The sequence below is a fragment of the Gavia stellata genome, unplaced genomic scaffold (genome assembly GCF_030936135.1).
Source record: "Gavia stellata isolate bGavSte3 unplaced genomic scaffold, bGavSte3.hap2 HAP2_SCAFFOLD_324, whole genome shotgun sequence".
Taxonomy (NCBI): Eukaryota; Metazoa; Chordata; class Aves; order Gaviiformes; family Gaviidae; genus Gavia; species Gavia stellata.
This window is the reverse complement of record NW_026776565.1, coordinates 33,968-54,316: the sequence shown is the minus strand read 5'-3', so window position 1 is coordinate 54,316 and position 20,349 is coordinate 33,968. Positions and strand designations below refer to the sequence as shown.

The 20,349-nt window shown below is 66.7% G+C and overlaps 1 protein-coding gene across 4 annotated transcripts; it reads right to left on the bottom strand.

The window, feature by feature from the left end:
• LOC132321123 (myosin-6-like) lies at nt 1-19,689 on the bottom strand. 4 transcript variants are annotated; one of them, XM_059834690.1, is made up of 38 exons: nt 19,498-19,689; nt 17,428-17,571; nt 16,419-16,575; nt 16,238-16,265; nt 16,026-16,134; nt 15,850-15,942; nt 15,685-15,748; nt 15,071-15,169; nt 14,813-14,916; nt 13,253-13,391; nt 12,896-13,164; nt 11,913-12,083; nt 11,489-11,798; nt 11,318-11,391; nt 11,113-11,200; nt 10,919-11,036; nt 10,705-10,828; nt 10,479-10,615; nt 10,259-10,385; nt 10,012-10,140; nt 9,680-9,922; nt 9,373-9,549; nt 9,126-9,271; nt 8,951-9,041; nt 7,870-8,259; nt 7,653-7,779; nt 7,454-7,572; nt 6,173-6,369; nt 5,722-5,905; nt 5,471-5,636; nt 5,265-5,389; nt 4,874-5,182; nt 4,536-4,739; nt 4,232-4,357; nt 3,848-4,123; nt 338-433; nt 119-253; nt 1-21 (listed from the first exon to the last, which is right to left on the bottom strand). In XM_059834690.1, exons 1-38 carry the CDS (start codon nt 19,687-19,689, stop codon nt 1-3), a joined length of 5,808 nt encoding a protein of 1,935 aa, XP_059690673.1. The 4 variants fall into 4 exon arrangements, with proteins under 4 accessions (XP_059690673.1, XP_059690674.1, XP_059690675.1 ...); XM_059834691.1 differs by having other exon boundaries at nt 1-18; XM_059834692.1 differs by having other exon boundaries at nt 11,318-11,379.
• Between the last annotated feature and the right edge of the window lie 660 nt (nt 19,690-20,349).

Below are 20,349 nucleotides of genomic sequence, written 5' to 3'. Positions count from 1 at the left end.
TCACTCCTCGTTGAGTCCCTTCTGCTGGAGGAAGAGAAGACGGGCGCGTGAGCGCGGGGCAGCTGTGGGACGGCCGTGGGGCAGCCGTGGGGCGGCCGTGGGGCGGGGGGAGTCCCACCTTGGCGCCCATGTCGCGGCTCTTGGCCCGCAGCTTGTTGACCTGGGACTCGGCCATGTCAGCGCGCTCCTCCGCCTCGTCCAGCTCGTGCTGCGCCTTGCGGAACTTGGCCAGGTTGGTGTTGGCCTGTTCCTCCTGGGGGGGACAGAGGGAGGGAGGGACACGGCCTCAGTGGGGCTGCCCCCCAAGCGCCCCGCCCCGTGCCGCCCCACGGCTCACCGCCTCCTCCGCCTGCCGCTTGTAGGCCTTGACCTTCAGCTGGAGCTTGTCCACCAGCTCCTGCAGCCGCAGCAGGTTCTTGCGGTCCTCCTCCGCCTGTGGGGGAGAGACGTGTGGGGCAGGACCGGACCCGCCCCGCTGTGGGTCAGCCCCCCGGCAGTGGGGGAGAGCTGTGCCGCCAGGTCACCCCCTTGGGCCACCCACGGCCCTGTGGCCACCAGGTCAACCTCCTGGGTCACCCCTGTCCCTGTGGCCACCAAGTCAACCTCCTGGGTCACCTCTGTCCCTGTGGCCACCAGGTCAACCTCCTGGGTCACCCCTGTCCCCATGGCCACCAGGTCAACCTGTGGGTCACCCCTGTCCCTGTGGCCACCAGGTCAACCTTCTTGGTCACCCTTCTCCCTGTGGCCACCAGGTCAACCTGTGGGTCACCCCTGTCCCCGTGGCCACCAGGTCAACCTGTGGGTCACCCCTGTCCCCGTGGCCACCAGGTCAACCTGGGTCACACCATCCCTGTGGCCACCAGGTCAACCCTTTGGGTCACCCCTGTCCCCGTGGCCACCAGGTCAACCTGTGGGTCACCCCTGTCCCTGTGGCCACCAGGTCAACCTGTGGGTCACCCCTGTCCCCGTGGCCACCAAGTCAACCTGTGGGTCACCCCTGTCCCCGTGGCCACCAAGTCAACCCCTTGGGTCACTCACGGCCCCGTGGCCACCAGGTCAACCCTCTTGGTCACCCCTGTCCCTGTGGCCACCAGGTCAACCTCCTGGGTCACCCCTGTCCCCATGGCCACCAAGTCAACCCTCTGGGTCACCCCCATCCCCGTGGCCACCAGGTCAACCTGTGGGTCACCCCTGTCCCCGTGGCCACCAAGTCAACCCTCTGGGTCACCCACGTCCCCATGGCCACCAGGTCAACCTGTGGGTCACCCCCGTCCCTGTGGCCACCAGGTCAACCTCCTGGGTCACCCCTGTCCCTGTGGCCACCAAGTCAACCTCCTGGGTCACCCCTGTCCCTGTGGCCACCAGGTCAACCTCCTGGGTCACCCCTGTCCCTGTGGCCACCAGGTCAACCTGGGTCACACCATCCCTGTGGCCACCAGGTCAACCCTTTGGGTCACCCCTGTCCCCGTGGCCACCAGGTCAACCTGTGGGTCACCCCTGTCCCTGTGGCCACCAGGTCAACCTGTGGGTCACCCCTGTCCCCGTGGCCACCAAGTCAACCTGTGGGTCACCCCTGTCCCCGTGGCCACCAAGTCAACCCCTTGGGTCACTCACGGCCCCGTGGCCACCAGGTCAACCCTCTTGGTCACCCCTGTCCCTGTGGCCACCAGGTCAACCTCCTGGGTCACCCCTGTCCCTGTGGCCACCAAGTCAACCTCCTGGGTCACCTCTGTCCCTGTGGCCACCAGGTCAACCTCCTGGGTCACCCCTGTCCCCATGGCCACCAGGTCAACCTGTGGGTCACCCCTGTCCCCATGGCCACCAGGTCAACCCTCTGGGTCACCACTGTCCCCGTGGCCACCAGGTCAACCTGTGGGTCACCCCTGTCCCCGTGGCCACCAGGTCAACCTGTGGGTCACCCCTGTCCCCGTGGCCACCAGGTCAACCTGGGTCACACCATCCCTGTGGCCACCAGGTCAACCCTTTGGGTCACTCACGGCCCCGTGGCCACCAGGTCAACCTGTGGGTCACCCCTGTCCCTGTGGCCACCAGGTCAACCTGTGGGTCACCCCTGTCCCCGTGGCCACCAAGTCAACCTGTGGGTCACCCCTGTCCCCGTGGCCACCAAGTCAACCCCTTGGGTCACTCACGGCCCCGTGGCCACCAGGTCAACCCTCTTGGTCACCCCTGTCCCTGTGGCCACCAGGTCAACCTCCTGGGTCACCCCTGTCCCCATGGCCACCAAGTCAACCCTCTGGGTCACCCCCATCCCCGTGGCCACCAGGTCAACCTGTGGGTCACCCCTGTCCCCGTGGCCACCAAGTCAACCCTCTGGGTCACCCACGTCCCCATGGCCACCAGGTCAACCTGTGGGTCACCCCCGTCCCTGTGGCCACCAGGTCAACCTCCTGGGTCACCCCTGTCCCTGTGGCCACCAAGTCAACCTCCTGGGTCACCCCTGTCCCTGTGGCCACCAGGTCAACCTCCTGGGTCACCCCTGTCCCTGTGGCCACCAGGTCAACCTGGGTCACACCATCCCTGTGGCCACCAGGTCAACCCTTTGGGTCACCCCTGTCCCCGTGGCCACCAGGTCAACCTGTGGGTCACCCCTGTCCCTGTGGCCACCAGGTCAACCTGTGGGTCACCCCTGTCCCCGTGGCCACCAAGTCAACCTGTGGGTCACCCCTGTCCCCGTGGCCACCAAGTCAACCCCTTGGGTCACTCACGGCCCCGTGGCCACCAGGTCAACCCTCTTGGTCACCCCTGTCCCTGTGGCCACCAGGTCAACCTCCTGGGTCACCCCTGTCCCTGTGGCCACCAAGTCAACCTCCTGGGTCACCTCTGTCCCTGTGGCCACCAGGTCAACCTCCTGGGTCACCCCTGTCCCCATGGCCACCAGGTCAACCTGTGGGTCACCCCTGTCCCCATGGCCACCAGGTCAACCCTCTGGGTCACCACTGTCCCCGTGGCCACCAGGTCAACCTGTGGGTCACCCCTGTCCCCGTGGCCACCAGGTCAACCTGTGGGTCACCCCTGTCCCCGTGGCCACCAGGTCAACCTGGGTCACACCATCCCTGTGGCCACCAGGTCAACCCTTTGGGTCACTCACGGCCCCGTGGCCACCAGGTCAACCTGTGGGTCACCCCTGTCCCTGTGGCCACCAGGTCAACCTGTGGGTCACCCCTGTCCCCGTGGCCACCAAGTCAACCTGTGGGTCACCCCTGTCCCCGTGGCCACCAAGTCAACCCCTTGGGTCACTCACGGCCCCGTGGCCACCAGGTCAACCCTCTTGGTCACCCCTGTCCCTGTGGCCACCAGGTCAACCTCCTGGGTCACCCCTGTCCCCATGGCCACCAAGTCAACCCTCTGGGTCACCCCCATCCCCGTGGCCACCAGGTCAACCTGTGGGTCACCCCTGTCCCCGTGGCCACCAAGTCAACCCTCTGGGTCACCCACGTCCCCATGGCCACCAGGTCAACCTGTGGGTCACCCCCGTCCCTGTGGCCACCAGGTCAACCTCCTGGGTCACCCCTGTCCCCGTGGCCACCAAGTCAACCTGTGGCTCACCCCTGTCCCCGTGGCCACCAAGTCAACCCCTTGGGTCACTCACGGCCCCATGGCCACCAGGTCAACCTGTGCATCATCCTTGTCCCCATGGCCACCAGGTCAACCCTCTTGGTCACCCCTGTCCCCATGGCCACCAAGTCAACCCTCTGGGTCACCCCCGTCCCCGTGGCCACCAGGTCAACCTCCTGGGTCACCCCCGTCCCCGTGGCCCCCGGCTCTGCCGACTTCGAGGCCGCGCCCCGGCTCCGGACGAAGCGGGGCCGGGCTGCGGCCGCCCCACCTGGTAGCTGAGCTCCTTGACGCGCCGCTCGGACTTGCGGAGGCCCTTGACGCTCTCGGCGTTGCGCTTCTGCTCGGCCTCCAGCTCGTTCTCCAGCTCCCGCACGCGGGCCTCCAGCTTCTGCAGCTGCTTCTTGCCCCCCTTGAGGGCCAGCTGCTCGGCCTCGTCCAGCCGCAGCTGCAGGTCCTTGATGGTCTGCTCCATGTTCTTCTTCATCCGCTCCAGGTGGGCGCTGGTGTCCTGCTCCTTCTTCAGCTCCTCCGCCATCATGGCCGCCTGCCCCAGGAGAGGAGCCCTCAGCGCCGGAGGGCGGCCCCGGCCGGCTCTGCGCCCGCCGCCGCCGGCGGAAGGCGCCCCGGCTGCCGCTCCCGCCGCGGCACTCACGTCGGTGATGGCCTTCTTGGCCTTCTCCTCGGCGTTCCGGCACTCCTGGACGGCCTCTTCCACCTCCGCCTGCAGCTGGGAGACGTCGGCCTCCATCTTCTTCTTCTGGTTGATGAGGCTGGTGTTCTGGGGAGGGAGGCGGGGGTCTCGGGAGGCGGCCGTGGGGCCTTCCTCCTCCCCGCGAGCCCTCCCGCCGCCTCCGCGGGCTCCGCAGGGAGGAGATCCCCGGCGGCTCCGTCCCGCCGCCTCTCCCGGCGGCGGCGGCGGAGGCGAGCTCTCCCCGGGGCGGGACGCGCGGCCTCACCTGCGAGTGGAGGAGCTGGACCCTCTCGCTGGCCTCGAGCAGCTCCTGCTCGGCCAACTTGCGGGCCCTCTCGCTCTGCTCCACCACCGCCCGCAGCTCCTCCAGCTCCGACTGCAGCAGGTTGGTCCTGCGCTCCACGAGGGCGACGTTCTCCTTCAGGTCCTCGTTGGCCCGCGCCACGTCGTCCAGCTGCAGCTGGGTGTCCTGCGGGGCAGCGCGGGGGGCAGAGGGCGAGCGGGGAGGGCGGGGAAGGGGGCGGGCGCCCACCCGACGGCCACCGCGGGGCGGTGGGCACGGCCACCCCCCGGCCTCTGGCGGGGCGGAGCCCCGGCGGGTACCTTGAGGCAGCCCTGCAAGGTCTTGACTTGCTTCTGGGCCTCGGCCGCCGCCCGGTTGGCGTGGCTGAGCTGGATCTCCATCTCGTTGAGGTCGCCCTCCATCTTCTTCTTCAGCCGCAGGGCCTCGTTGCGGCTCCGGGTCTCGGCGTCCAGCGAGGTCTGCAGCGAGTCCACCACCCGCAGGTGGTTGCGCTTGGCCTGCTCCGTCTCCTCCTCCTTCTCGGCCAGCTTGCGCTCGTAGTCCGCCTTGACCTGGTTGAACTCCAGCTGGGCCCGCAGGATCTTCCCCTCCTCGTGCTCCAGAGAGGCCTGGGGGGGACGGAGGGGACGCTGAGGCCCCCGGCGGGGGCCGGGAGAAGGCGGGGCCGCGTGGGGCCGCGCCCCGGCTCACCTCGGCCTCCTCCAGCGCGGCTTGCAGCTCCAGCTTCTCGGCGTCCAGCTGCTTCCGGACCTTCTCCAGCTCGTGGACGGTCTTGTGGCCGGCGCCCAGCTGCTCCGTCAGGTCCGCGATCTCCTCTGCGCGGGCGCGAGTCCCTCAGGCCCCGCGGCGGGGGGCGGGGAGCCGCGGGGCGGGCGGGGGGAGGCCCCCGGCCTCACCTTGCAGGTTCTTGGTCTCCCTCTTGAAGGTCTCCAGGTGCTCGAGCGACTCCTCGTAGGCGTTCTTCAGCTTGAAGAGCTCGGTGCTGAGGGACCTGGCCTCCTTCTGCGACGCCTCCAGCTCCGTCTGCGACTCCTCGAACTTCTGCTTCCACTCGGACAAGACCTGGGGCCGGGGCAGCGGTCACCCCCGCTCCGCGCGGCCCCCTCCCCTCCCCTCCCCTCCCCTGCCCGCCCGCCCGCCCGCCCACCTTGTCGAAGTTCCTCTGCTTCTTGTCCAGGGCGGCGGCGGCCGCGTTCGACCGCTCCAGGTCCGCCATCAGGTCCTCGATCTCGTTCTGCAGCCGGTGCTTGGTCTTCTCCAGGGAGGAGCACTTGGCGTTGACCGCCTCCACCGCCTCCTCGGCCTCCTGCAGCCGCTGGGCCAGCTTCTTCCTGCCGCACGTGGGGGAGAAACCGACGTCTGACCCGGCAGCCCCCGTCCGTGGGTCGCCCCCAAGACGGAGGCGTTTGAGGGCGAGACGGTGGTAGCACTCCGGAGGGTCTAGGTTACTCAACGCAGGTTCTAGGTCCCCAAACGGGGCTCTAGCTCTAGCAAGCGTGAGGAAGGCCACCGTCCTGGGTGGGAGGTGGGGAGCGGCAAGGCCGCGGGGGTCCCACCAGCCGTGGGAGAGCCCCGGCCTCCCTGGGGAGACGACTCACTTGGCCTCCTCCAGCTCCTCGGTGCGCTGGATGGCGTCCGTCTCGTACTTGGTCCTCCACTGCGCCACCTCGGAGTTGGCCTTGGAGAGCGACCGCTGGAGCTCGGCCTTGGCCTCCGTCTCCTCCTCGTACTGCTCCCGCAGCAGGTCGCAGTCGTGCCGGGCCGACTGCAGGGCGTGGGCCAGCGCGTTCTTGGCCTGGGGGGGGCGAGGAGAAGGTGGCACCGGGGGGTCCGTGTCACCCGGAGCCGTCTGGGGGTTCTCCAATGCAGTATGAGCCGGTCTTGATCGCCCCAGCCCAACCAGACCTTCTGCAGAGCAACCCAACCTCCTCTAGACCAACCCAACCTCCTCAAGACCAACCCAACCTCCTCTAGAGCAACCCAACCTCCTCAAGACCGACCCAACCTCCTCAAGACCAACCCAACCTCCTCTAGAGCAACCGAACCTTCCTTGGACCTCCTCAAGACCAACTCAACCTCGTCTAGACCAACCCAACCTCCTCAAGACCAACCCAACCTTCCTTGGACCTCCTCTAGACCAACCCAACCTCCTCAAGACCAACCCAACCTTCTCTAGACCAACCCAACCTCCTCAAGACCAACCCAACCTCCTCTAGACCAACCCAACCTTCTCTAGACCAACCCAACCTCCTCTAGACCAACCCAACCTCCTCAAGACCAACCCAACCTTCCTTGGACCTCCTCTAGACCAACCCAACCTTTTCTAGACCAACCCAACCTCCTCAAGACCGACCCAACCTCCTCAAGACCGACCCAACCTCCTCTAGATCAACCCAACTTCCTTGGACCTCCTCAAGACCAACCCGACCTCCTCAAGACCAACCCAACCTCCTCTTGACCAACCCAACCTCCTCAAGACCAACCCAACCTTCCTTGGACCTCCTCTAGACCAACCCAACCTCCTCAAGACCAACCCAACCTTCTCTAGACCAACCCAACCTCCTCAAGACCGACCCAACCTCCTCAAGACCAACCCAACCTCCTCAAGACCGACCCAACCTCCTCTAGATCAACCCAACTTCCTTGGACCTCCTCAAGACCAACCCAACCTTCCTTAGACCCTCTGTAGACCAACCCAACCATCCTTAGACCCACCCAACCCACCTCAAGCACCCGCAGAGGGACCCACCCCCAGAAGGACCCACCCGTAGAGGGACCCGCCCATGCTACCACCATGAGGCGAAGGAGACCCCGTCTCGTGGCCCTCCTGGAGCCCCCCCAGAGCGCCGCGCTCTTCTCCGCCCCCCCACGCCCCTCACCTTCATCTCCTCCTCCAGCTGCCTCTTCAGGTCCTCCAGCTGCTGGGTGTAGGACTGCTTGCCCCTGGTGAGCTGGGAGATGAGGGCCTCCTTCTCCTCCAGCTGGCGGGACAGCTCTCCTGCGGAGGTACGGGGGGTCTTTAGGTGGGGCGGGGGCCGAAGAGGTGGGGCGGGGCGCGCCGTGGGGCGGGGCTCCCACCGTTCTCGGTCTGGAGCTTGGCCCGCTGGGTGCTGGTGTCGTTGAGGAGTCGCTGGGTCTCCTCCAGCTTCGCCCGGTGCTCGGCCGCCTGGTCCTCCAGGGCGCGGGAGACCTTCTCCATGCCCACCTGGGAGGAGCGGAGGGCGGAGGGGAGGGGTGAAGCGGGGGGCGGAGGGGCGCGGCGGGGGCGCGGCGTCCCCCCGCGGCCTCCTCCCACCTTGGCCTTGATCAGCTGCTCCGTGCTGGAGCCCAGGTCGTCCAGCTCCAGCTTGAGCTCGCTCTTCTCCTTCTCCAGCTTCTGCTTGACGCGCTGCAGGTTGTCGAGCTGCTCGCTGAGCTCGGCCACGCTGTCGGCGTGCTTCTTGCGCAGCGCGGCGGCCGTGGCCTCGTGCTGCAGCGTGGCCTCCTCCAGGTCCCACCGCATCTTCTGGAACTCCGCCTCCCGCTTCTTGTTGAGCTCGATCTGCACCGAGGTGGCGCCGCCCGCCTCCTCCAGCCGCTCGCTGATCTCCTCCAGCTCCCGCGACAGGTCCGAGCGCAGCTTCTCCACCTTGGCCCTGCCCGTCCGCTCCGCCTCCAGCTCCTCCTCCAGCTCCTCGATCCGCGCCTGCGGGCGGGGACGGGGATGGGGACAGGGACACTGTCATCGGCCTTGGCTCCACCCAACTCATCCGCCCAACTCCACCCGGCTGGCTGGAGGCTCTTCAACCCAACTGGTTGGAGACTCTTCAACCCAACCGGCTTCAGGGTCTTCAACCCAACTCATCCCAACCAGCTGGAGACTCTTCAACCCAACTCAACCCAACCAGCTGGAGACTCTTCAACCCAACCCAACTGGTGGGAGACTCTGCAACTCAACCCAACGCAACCGGCTGGAGGCTCTTCAACCCAACTGGTTGGAGACTCTTCAACCCAACCGGCTGCAGACTCTTCAACCCAACTCATGCCAACCAGCTGGAGACTCTTCAACTCAACTCAGTCCAACCCAACCAGCTGGAGACTCTTCAACCCAACCAGCGAGAGACTCTGCAACCCAACTGGTTGGAGACTCTTCCACCCAACTGGCTGCAGACTCTTCAACCCAACTCATCCCAACCAGCTGGAGACTCTTCCACTCAACTCAGTCCAACCCAACCGGCTGCAAACTCTTCAACCCAACTGGTTGGAGACTCTTCCACCCAACCGGCTTCAGGCTCTTCAACCCAACTCATCCCAACCAGCTGGAGACTCTTCAACCCAACCCAACCGGCTGGAGGATCTTCAGCCCAGCCCACCTGGGCGGAGACCCGATCCCTCACCTGCAGCTCTTTCAGCTTCTTCTGGAGCTGCAGGGCCAGCGCCTGCTCGTCCTCCATCTTGCTGTTCTGCTGGTGGATCTCAAAGTCTTTCCTGCAGAGGAAGGCGGAGAGCGCTGAGGTCGCTGCCTGCGCCCCCCCGGGGCGGGGCGGACCGGGGAGGGAGGTCCAGCCTCACTTCTTGAGCTTCTCCTCCAGCTGCTGCTTGTCGTTCTCCAGGTCCATGATGTTCTCCTGGGTCAGCTTCAAGTCGCCTTCCAGCTTCCTCTTGGCCCGTTCCAGGTCCATCCGGATCTTCTTCTCCTGCTCCAGGGAGCCTTCGAGCTGCGTGGGAAGGCAGAAACGGGGCGAAACCTCAGGTGTGCACCATCTCCGCCCCAGGAAGCTCCTGGGCAGTGCCCGTGGTGGGACCGGCCCGCACTCACGTCGTCCACTTGCTGTTCCAGCTTGACCTTGGCCTTCGTCAGGGTGTTGACCTTGTCTTCCTCCGCCTGCAGGTCGTCCAGCGTTTGCTGGTGAGCTTCTTGCAGGGCCTTCTTCTCCTTCGTCAGCTTGGCGATGGTCTCGTCCAGCCCGGCCATCTCCTCCGTGAGGTTCTTGACCTGCCGAGGAGCAACGTCAGCCCTCCGGCTCAGTGCCAGAGGTGGCCTTGGGCTCTCCTCCACCCGACCCAAGCAGGCCAAGTTGCCTCGAGTCCCCCAGCCTGCGGTCGAGGCCTCTCCCCACCCTCACCTTGTTCTCGGTGGCGTGTTTCTCCTTCTCCACCTTGGCCAGAGTCAGCTCCAGGTCGTCGATGTCCTTCTTCAGCTCCGAGCACTCGTCCTCCAGCTTCCTCTTCTTGGCCGTCAGCTCGGCGTTCATCTCCTCCTCGTCCTCCAGCCGCTCCGTCAGCTCCTTCACCTTGGCCTCCAGCTGGATCTTGTTCTTGATCAGCTGGTCGCAGCGCTCCTCCGCGTCGTTGAGGTTGTCCTGCTCCTGTGTCGGGGCGGCGGGTGAAGCGGGGTGGCCCCGGGAGGGGCGGCGGTCACCCCCTTGCCGTGGGTTTGGGGGGCGGCCTCACTCACGGCCTGCACTTGGAGCTGGAGGTCGTTCTTCTCCTGCAGCATGGAGACCATCTTCTCCTCCAGCTCCTTCCGCCGGGCCTCCGACTTCTCCAGGGCCTCCTTCAGCCGCCCGAACTCCTCCTTCATGGTCTGCGCCCGCGCCGGGAGACCAACAGCCACGTCCGATCCCCTCCGTCCGTCAACCCCGCCCGCCCCACGCCATCGGGCGCCCCGCCCCGCCCCGCCCCGCCCCGGCGCCTCCTCCCACCTGCATCTCCTTCTCGGTCTCGGCGCTCTTCAGCAAGGGCTTGATCTTGAAGTAGAGCTTCATCCAGGGCCAGTTCTTCACCCCCATGAAGGCCCGGATGTTCCACTGGATCACCAGCAGCGCGTCCCTACGGCGGCGGGGACAGGGACGCTGCCACCCCACGGAGCTGGTGACCCACAGGAGGTCCCTGCCCCGGGAGAAGGACCCGTCCCCCTCTCACCGGCGCTCCAGGATCTTCTTGAACTCGAGGCGCATGAGCTGCCCCCGGGCCTGAGCCTGGATGCGGGTGATGATGCGGGAGAGGCGCTCGTCCCGCATCTCCTCCAGCAGCCCCAGCAGCCCGGCCTTGAAGAAGACCTGGGGGAGGAAGGAGGTGGGTGAGGAGGGGGCGGCGGGAAGGACGGACGCGCGGGCGGCGGGAGCAGGAGGAGACGCCGCGCCCTCACCTTGGTGTGCCCGAACTTGTACTGGTTGTGGTCGATGTCGAGGGAGCCCAGGAGCTTCTCGGCGCCCTTGCGGCTGTCGATGAACTGCCCCTCGGGGATGGCCGCCGGGTTGAGGATGCGGTAGCTGGGGGCCGGAGGGGAGGGGCCGCCCCAGGGTCAGCCCCGCCGGGGTTGCCCGCCCCCTGCCCGCCCCTTCCCCTCCCTCCCCGCCTACCGCTGGCGGAAGTCCCCGTAGAGGATGCGGTTGGGGAAGCCCTTGCGGCAGATGCGGATGCCCTCCAGCACCCCGTTGCAGCGGAGCTGGTGCATCACCAGGGGGTTGTCCATCTCGCCTGCGGGGCGGGGCAGAGGGGCGGGGTCAGCCAGCAGCCACGCCCCCGCCCCCCCCGGTCCCCGCCCGCTCCTCACCCGGCGCCTTCCGCTCGTTGGGGATGAGGCAGCGGACGAAGTGGGGGTGGGTGGTCTTGAGGTTGGCCATCAGCTTGTTGAGGTTCTCCTGGCGAGGGGGGAGGAGAGAAGGGGCTGAGCAATGGGGCCGGCCGGGGGGCGGTCCTGCGTGCGGGGGGCGGTCCTGCCTCTGCCCCACGGCGGGGCCGCCGGGTAGCTCCCTCACCCGGTGCAGGGCCGAGACGGTCTGGAAGGAGGAACCTTTCTTCTTGGCCCCTTTGCCCTTCCCTCCGTCACCGCCTGGGGAAGAGAGGGGCGGGTGAGGCGGGAGAGGAGGCCGCTCGTGGGGGCACGCGTCTTCTCCACCCGCCCGTCCCTCCCGCACCCCTCCACCCACCGGCCTCCGCCCCGGCGTAGTTGGAGAAGAGGTTGGCCAAGAGCTTGAGGGCCGACTTCTGGTAGAGCCCCACCACCGTCTCGTTGAGGGGGTCCTTGTTCTTCTCCAGCCAACCCAGGATGTTGTAGTCCACCGTGCCGGCGTAGTGGGTGAGCGAGAAGTGGGCCTCCGCCTTCCCCTTGATGTTGCGCGGCTTCCCGAAGTTGGCCGACTTGCCCAGGTGATTATCGAAGAGCTTGGCCTTGAAGGTCATGTCCGAGGCCTTGGGGAACATGCACTCCTCCTCCAGGATGGACATGATCCCCATGGGCTGGGGAGGAGAAGACCTCGTTGGCCGCGGAGGACACCGGGCGCGAGCCCCGGCGCGCTCCGGGTGGGAGGATCCTTCTCCCGGAGCCCCCGCGGCCCCCGGGGGAGGCGGCACCTTCTCGATGAGGTCGATGCAGGCCTGGAGGTCCATGCCGAAGTCGATGAACTCCCACTCGATCCCCTCCTTCTTGTACTCCTCCTGCTCCAGCACGAACATGTGGTGGTTGAAGAACTGCTGCAGCTTCTCGTTGGTGAAGTTGATGCAGAGCTGCTCGAAGCTGTTGAACTGGGGAGGGAGAGCGGGGACGGCCGGCGGGGTCAACAGTGGGGTCAACAGAACGCCCAATGGGATCAACGGGGTCAAATCAATGCCCAATGGGGTCAACAGGATGCCCAATGGGATCAATGGGGTCAACAGAACACCCAATGGGATCAACGGGGTCAACAGAATGCCCAATGGGATCAACGGGGTCAACTCAATGCCCAATGGGTTCAACGGAACACCCAGTGGGATCAACGGGGTCAACTCAACACCCAATGGGGTCAAGAGAACAGCCCCATGGGACGAAGGGGGTCAACGTAAAGCTCCATGGGGTCAACTCAACGCCCAATGGGGTCAAGAGAACAGCCCCATGGGACAAAGGGGGTCAACATAAAGCTCCATGGGGTCAACTCAACACCCAGTGGGGTCAACAGAACGCCCAATGGGGTCAACGGGTGCAACTCAATGCCCAGTGGGGTCAACAGAACGCCCAATGGGATCAATGGGGTCAACTCAACGCCCAGTGGGATCAAGAGAACAGCCCCATGGGATGACGGGAGTCAGCGTGAAGCTCCATGGGGTCAACTCAATGCCCAGTGGGGTCAACGGAGTCCCCTCCACACCCGGGGGGTCAACAGGACGCCCCATGAGATTGGGGGGGGCCGCCTCGACACCCCCGGGGCTGGACGCCGCGCCCGCCGAGGCCCGCGTCCCACCGCCGGCCAACGCGCCGCTTTCGGAGGCCGCGGCGACACCCAGCAGGAGCAAGCCCACCCCGAGAGCACCGGGGCGCCCCCCTCCGCCTCCACCGCCGCCGCCGCCCCCTCCGGCCTCACGTCGAAGATCTCGAAGCCGGCGATGTCCAGCACGCCGATGAAGTACTGACGGGGCTGCTTGGTCTCCAGCGAGTTGTTGATGCGGGTCACCATCCAGTTGAACATCTTCTCGTAGACGGCCTTGGCCAAGGCCCCGATGGAGTAGTAGACCTGCCGGACGTTCTGCCCCTTGGTGACGTACTCGTTGCCCACCTTCACCCGGGGGTGGCACAGCCCCTTGAGGAGGTCGGCCGAGTTCAGCCCCATCAGGTAGGCCGACTTGTCGGCATCTGCCGAGCGGGAGGAGAAGCCCCGCGGTCAGGCTCGGGGGGACACCGGTGACACCCCCCTTCAACCCGCCGCGCCCCCCCGACCCGCCTTCGGTGCCGTCCGGCTCCGCCTGCTCCTCCCGTTGCTTCTGCTTGAACTTCATGTTGCCGAAGTGCATGATGGCGCCCGTCAGCTTGTAGACGCCGGCCTTCTCCTCGGCGGTGAAGCCCAGGACGTCGAAGGCGCTCTGTGGGGCAAAGCCGTGGGTCGAGGTCCCCGGGGAGCGCCGGTGGGGCGGGCGGAGGGAGGGGGGGCGGAGGGGGCATCGCCGCCGCCGGGCCGAGGGCGCGTCCGGCTGCTGGCCGCCGTCCGTGTGGCCCTCGGCCCTTCCTCGTCCTCAGCCTGTCCGGCCGGCCAAGGGCTCCTCCATCCATCCGAGGACCCTTCTCCATCCAGGGGCTCATCCATCCACTCATCCATCCTCCTGAGGACCTTCATCCACCCACAGACTCATCTCTCCATGGATCCATCCATCCATCCATCCATCCATCCATCCTTTTGAGGACCTTCATCCATCCATGGACTCATCCATCCTTCTGAGGACCCTCGTCCATCCATGGACTCACCCATCTATGGATTCATCCATCCTTCTGAGGACCTTCATCCATCCATGGACTTATCTCTCCATGGATCCATCCACCCTCCCAAGGACCATCGTCCCCCCATGGACTCAACTATCCATGGATTCATCCATCCATCCTCCTGAGGACCTTCATCCATCCATGGACTCATCTATCCATGGATTCATCCATCCATCCATCCATCCATCCTCCTGAGGACCTTCATCCATCCATGGACTCATCTATCCATGGACTCATCTATCCATGGATTCATCCATCCTTCTGAGGACCTTCATCCATCCATGGACTCATCTATCCATGGACTCATCTATCCATCCATCCATCCATCCATCCATCCTCCTGAGGACCTTCATCCATCCATGGACTCGTCCATCCATCCTTCTGAGGACTCATCCGTCCATCCATGGACTGATCCATCCTTCTGAAGACCTTCGTCCATCCATGGACTCATCTATCCATGGATCCATCCATCCATCCATGGACTCTATCCATGGATCCATCCATCCATCCATCCATCCATCCTTCTGAGGACCTTCATCCATCCATGGACTCATCTATCCATGGATTCATCCATCCATCCATCCATCCATCCATCCTCCTGAGGACTCATCCATCCATCCATGGACTGATCCATCCTTCTGAAGACCTTCGTCCATCCATGGACTCCTCTATCCATCCATCCATCCATCCATGGACTCTATCCATGGATTCATCCATCCGTCCATCCATCCATCCATCCATCCATCCATCCATCCATCCATCCACGGACTCTATCCATGGATCCATCCATCCATCCATCCATCCATCCATCCTTCTGAAGACCTTCATCCCCCCACGGACTCATCCCCCCCCGGATCCATCCCTCCTCCTGAGGACCCTCACCCCCCCACGGACTCCTCGCCCCCCCGAGGACTCGCCCCCCCCGCCTCCGCCTCCCCCCTCCCCTCCGCCCACCTCCTGCCCCGCCCCCCGGCGCCCCGCCCTCCCCTCGGCCCCGGGCCCTCCCCCCGCCCGCCCCCCCGCCTACGTCGGTGGCCAGCAGCTCCTCCGCGTCGTCGATGGAGGCCACGGTCACCTCTCCTTGGGAGACGTAGCCGTAGTCGTAGGGGTTGTTGGTGACCAGCAGCATCTCTGCTCCGCGGCGGCCGAGGACGGAGACACACAGGGAGCGTTGCCGGCGGCCCCACGGCCCCGGATCCTCCGCAGCCGCCCCCGGGAGGAGCGGCCGAGCGGAGGGAGGAGAAGAGCGGCGGCCGAGGGCGGCGCCGCCCCCCGCCCGACTCACCCAGCAGCTCCGGCTTCTTGTTGGAGAGGATCTGGTAGAAGATGTGGTAGTTCCTCTCGGCCTTCAGCTGGAAGATGACGCGGGACTTCTCCAGGAGGTCTGGGGAGGGAGAGGAGGGGGAGGTTGGGGTGGGGAGGGGGAGGTTGGGATGAGGAGATGGAGGTTGGGATGGGGAGATGGAGGTTGGGATGAGGAGGTTGGGATGGGGAGATGGAGGTTGGGATGGGAGATGGAGGTTGGGATGAGGAGATGGAGGTTGGGATGGGGATGAGGAGGTTGGGATGAGGAGATGGAGGTTGGGATGGGGAGGGGGAGGTTGGGGTGGGGAGATGGAGGTTGGGATGGGGATGAGGAGGTTGGGATGGGGAGATGGAGGTTGGGATGAGGAGATGGAGGTTGGGGTGGGGATGAGGAGGTTGGGATGGGGATGAGGAGGTTGGGATGAGGAGATGGAGGTTGGGATGGGGATGAGGAGGTTGGGATGAGGAGATGGAGGTTGGGATGGGGAGATGGAGGTTGGGATGGGGAGATGGAGGTTGGGATGGGGATGAGGAGGTTGGGATGAGGAGATGGAGGTTGGGATGAGGAGATGGAGGAGCTCTCCCCCCACTCACAGGTCTCGATGTCGGCCGACGCCAACTTCCCGGTGGCCCCGAAGTGGATCCGGATGAACTTCCCCTGGGAGAGCGGCGGCGTGAGGCGGAGGCAGCCGCGCCCCCCCGGCAGGCCCCGCCCCCCCCCGGCAGGCCCCGCCCCCCCGGCCCCGCCCCCGCACTCACGAATCGGGAGGAGTTGTCGTTGCGGACGGTCTTGGCGTTGCCGAAGGCCTCCAAGGCGGGGTTGGCCTGGATGATTTGGTCCTCCAGGGTGCCCTGGGGGGGCGGGACAAGGTGTGGGGCGGGGCCGGGCGTGGCCAGCGCCGGCGGGGGCTGTGTGGGCGTGGCCGGGGTCCCACCTTGCTGCTATTGGCCGCCTCCTTCTTGCGGTCGCCGATGGCGGCGATGCTGGCGAAGTACTGGATGACCCTCTTGGTGTTGACCGTCTTCCCCGCCCCGGATTCTCCGCTGGGGGGTGAGGGGGCGGAGAACATCATGGCGGCTCCTCCGCCCCACCCCCGCGCGGGGGGCGGGGCCCGGGGGGGCGGGGCCCGGGGGGGCGGGGACTTACGTGATGAGGATGGACTGGTTCTCTCGGTCTGTGGGGGAAGAGAGGGGTCGGGGGGAGGGAGCTGGGGGAGCTCTTGGGGGTCTCGGGGTTCTCCGCCCCCCAAGTGGGGCGCGGGCCCAGGTCAGGCCCCGCTCTGTGGGGTGGGCTCTCCCAGGTGGGGGTCCCCGGGGGCGGTCCCTACCCGTCAGCATGTTCTGGTAGGCGTTGTCGGAGATGGAGAAGATGTGGGGCGGAGCTTCGCTCCGCTTCTTGCCCCGGTAGGCGGCCACCACCTCGGCGTTGTAGACGGGCAACCACTTGTAGGGGTTGACGGTGACGCAGAAGAGCCCCGAGTAGGTCTGGAGAAGGGGCGGGTGGGGGTCAGGGCCACCCCACCGGGAGGGGACGTCCCGGTTCCGGGTGGCCCAAGGGGGCGGGTGAAGGGACGTCCCGGTTCCGGGTGGCTCAAGGGGGCGGGGGGTGGGACAACTGGGGTGTAGGTGGCCCCAGAGGGCTGGAGAAGGGACATCAAGGTTCTAGATGGCCCAAGGGGTCTGGGACATCTTGGGTCATGGTGGCCCAAGGGGGCTGGAGATGGGACATCTCAGGTCTGGGTGGCCCAAGGGAACTTGAGAAGGGACATCGTGGTTCTAGGTGGCCCAAGGGGGCTGGAGATGGGTCATCTTGGTTCTAGGTGGCCCAAGGGGTCCAGGGATGGGACATCGTGGTTCTAGGTGGCCCAAGGGGGCTGGAGATGGGTCATCCATGTTCTAGGTGGCCCAAGGGGTCCAGGGATTGGACATCGTGGCTCTAGGTGGCCCAAGGGGTCTGGAGAAGCAACATCCGGGTTCTAGGTGGCCCAAGGGGTCCAGGGATGGGACATCTTGGCTCTAGGTGGCCTAACGGGTCTGGGGGTGGGACGTCCAGGTTCTAGGTGGCCCAAGGGGGCTGGAGAAGGGCTGTCCGCGTTCTGGGTGGCCCAAGGGGTCTGGGTGCCCCCCGGGGTGGGACCTCGTGGCTCTGGGTGCCCCCCGGGCTCCGGAGAAGCCAGAGCGGGTTCCAGGTGCCCCACAGCCTCCGGGGAAGGCCCCCGGAGTTCTGGGTAGCCCAAGAGCTTTGGGGCAGGGTGAGCGTCTCCCGTCGGCCCCACAGGCTGTGGGGCAGGCCCCGCCCAGTGGCGGGCGGCCCCAGGGGCTTGTGGGAAGGCTCACGTAGATCATCCAGGCGGCGTAGCGCTCCTTCAGGTTGTAGAGGACGGCGGGCTCGTGGAGGAAGGTCAGCATGGCCATGTCCTCCATCTTGTCGAACTTGGGGGGGTTCTGGGGGTGGACGTCGGCCTCCTTCACCGTCACCGTCTGGGGGGCGGGAGGGGACAGCGGGGGGGTTGGGGGGCGCCCCACGGCTCGGGGGGGGCGCCCCGGGGGAGGGGGGGCGCCCCCAGGGGTGGGGGTTCGCTCGTGGGGGGAGGGGTCTCCTGTGGGGTGAGGGGTGTCCTATGGGTCGGGGGGTCTCTTGTGGGTCGGGGGGTGTCCTATGGGTTGGGGGGGGTCCTATGGGTCAGGGGGTGCCCCATGGGTTGGGGGTGTCCAATGGGTCGGGGGGTGCCCCATAGGTTGGGGGGGTCCTATGGGTCAGGGGGTGCCCCATGGGTTGGGGGTCTCCTATGGGTCGGGGGGTGCCCCATGGGTTGGGGGGTCCTATGGGTCGGGGGTGCCCCATGGTTTGGGGGTCTCCTATGGGTCAGGGGGTGCCCCATGGGTTGGGGGGTCCTATGGGTTGGGGGTGCCCCATGGTTTGGGGGTCTCCTATGGGTCAGGGGGTGCCCCATGGGTCGGGGGGTGTCCAATGGGTTGGGGGGTGCCCCATGGTTTGGGGGTCTCCTATGGGTCCGGGGGTGCCCCATGGGTTGGGTTCAGGGGTGTGGGTGTGTGTCTCCCAAGAGTTTGGAGGGCGCCCCCCATGGTTCAGGAGGTCCCCTTACCATGGCTTGGGGGCAGGGCGCCCCCTATGGGCCCGCTTGCCCCATCGCTGCCCCCGTGCACCCCCAAACCTTCCACCCCACCCCCACCGCCCCCCACCCGCCCCCATTAACCCTCTGCCCCCCACGTCCCCATCACCCCCATTAACCCTCTGCCCCCCACGTCCCCCCACCCCCATTAACCCTCTGCCCCCCACGTCCCCATCGCCCCCATTAACCCTCTGCCCCCCACGTCCCCATCACCCCCATTAACCCTCTGCCCCCCACATCCCCATCACCCCCATTAACCCTCTGCCCCCCACGTCCCCCCACCCCCATTAACCCTCTGCCCCCCACGTCCCCATCGCCCCCATTAACCCTCTGCCCCCCACGTCCCCCCACCCCATTAACCCTCTGCCCCCCACGTCCCCATCGCCCCCATTAACCCTCTGCCTCCCACGTCCCCCCACCCCATTAACCCTCTGCCCCCCACGTCCCCATCACCCCCATCAACCCTCTGCCCCCCACGTCCCCCCCACCCCCATCAACCCTCTGCCCCCCACGTCCCCACTGTCCCCATCGACCCTCTGCCCCCCACATCCCCATCGCCCCCATCAACCCTCTGCCCCCCACATCCCCCCCACCCCCATTAACCCTCTGCCCCCCACGTCCCCACTGTCCCCATCGACCCTCTGCCCCCCACATCCCCATCGCCCCCATCAACCCTCTGCCCCCCACATCCCCCCCACCCCCATTAACCCTCTGCCCCCCACGTCCCCACTGTCCCCATCGACCCTCTGCCCCCCACGTCCCCATCGCCCCCCATTAACCCTCTGCCCCCCACGTCCCCCCCACCCCATTAACCCTCTGCCCCCCACGTCCCCCCCTCCCCCATTAACCCTCTGCCCCCCACGTCCCCATCGCCCCCATTAACCCTCTGCCCCCCACGTCCCCATCGCCCCCATTAACCCTCTGCCCCCCATGTCCCCATCACCCCCATCAACCCTCTGCTCCCCACGTCCCCCCCACCCCCATTGACCCTCTGCCCCCCACATCCCCCCCACCCCCATTAACCCTCTGCCCCCCACGTCCCCATCACCCCCATTAACCCTCTGCCCCCCACGTCCCCATCACCCCCATTAACCCTCTGCCCCCCACGTCCCCATCACCCCATTAACCCTCTGCCCCCCACGTCCCCATCGCCCCCATTAACCCTCTGCCCCCCACATCCCCACCGCCCCCATCAACCCTCTGCCCCCCACGTCCCCACTGTCCCCATCGACCCTCTGCCCCCCCCGCCCCCCGGCCCCCCCCGGCCCCCCACCTCTCCCAGCTCGGTCTGGACGGTGACGTCCCCCCCCTGGCGCCCCAACACCCGTCCCCGGACGAACTCCTGCCGGGGGTGGGGGACGAAGCACTCGCTGCGGGGGTCGAAGGGCCGCGTCTGCGCCGCCAACCGCTCCCGCTCCCCCGGCCGCAGGTACGGGGCCGCCGCCCCCAGCGCCGCCTCCCCCATCCTGCCCCACGGCGGGGACCCCCGTCACCTGGGGGGCCCCCGGGAGGCCGCCCCACGGCCGGGCGGGGGGGCCCCGGAGCCGTGGCGGGGGGCCCGGAGGCAGGCGTCGAGCCCCATAGGCATGCGTCGAGCCCCGTAGACATGCGTTGGGGCCCCATAGACGCTGTGTGGAGCCCCCATAGACATGCGTGGAGCCCTATAGCCGCACGTGGAGCCCTATAGCCGTGCGTGGAGCCCTATAGACGGGTGTTGGGGCCCCATAGCCACATGTGGAGACCCATAGATGTGCGTGGAGCCCCATAGACATGCGTTGGGGGCCCCATAGCCATGCGTGGAGCCCTATAGCCGCGCGTGGAGCCCCATAGACGTGTGTTGGGGCCCCATAGCCGTGCGTGGAGCCCCATAGCCATGTGTGGAGCCCTATAGCTGAGCGTGGAGCCCCATAGCCACATGTGGAGCCCCATAGCCACACCCAACCCCATGCAGGGAGCCCCATAGCGATGGCCGGACCCTATAGCGACACATGCACCCCTATAGCAGCTCCCCACCACCACCACCGAAGCGCCCAGCCCCCACGGCTGCCCCCACGGCGCCGCCCTCACCTGGAGTGTGTGGGTCTGGCAGATAAGATGAAGGAAGCTGGGGGGGGCGTGGGGCGGG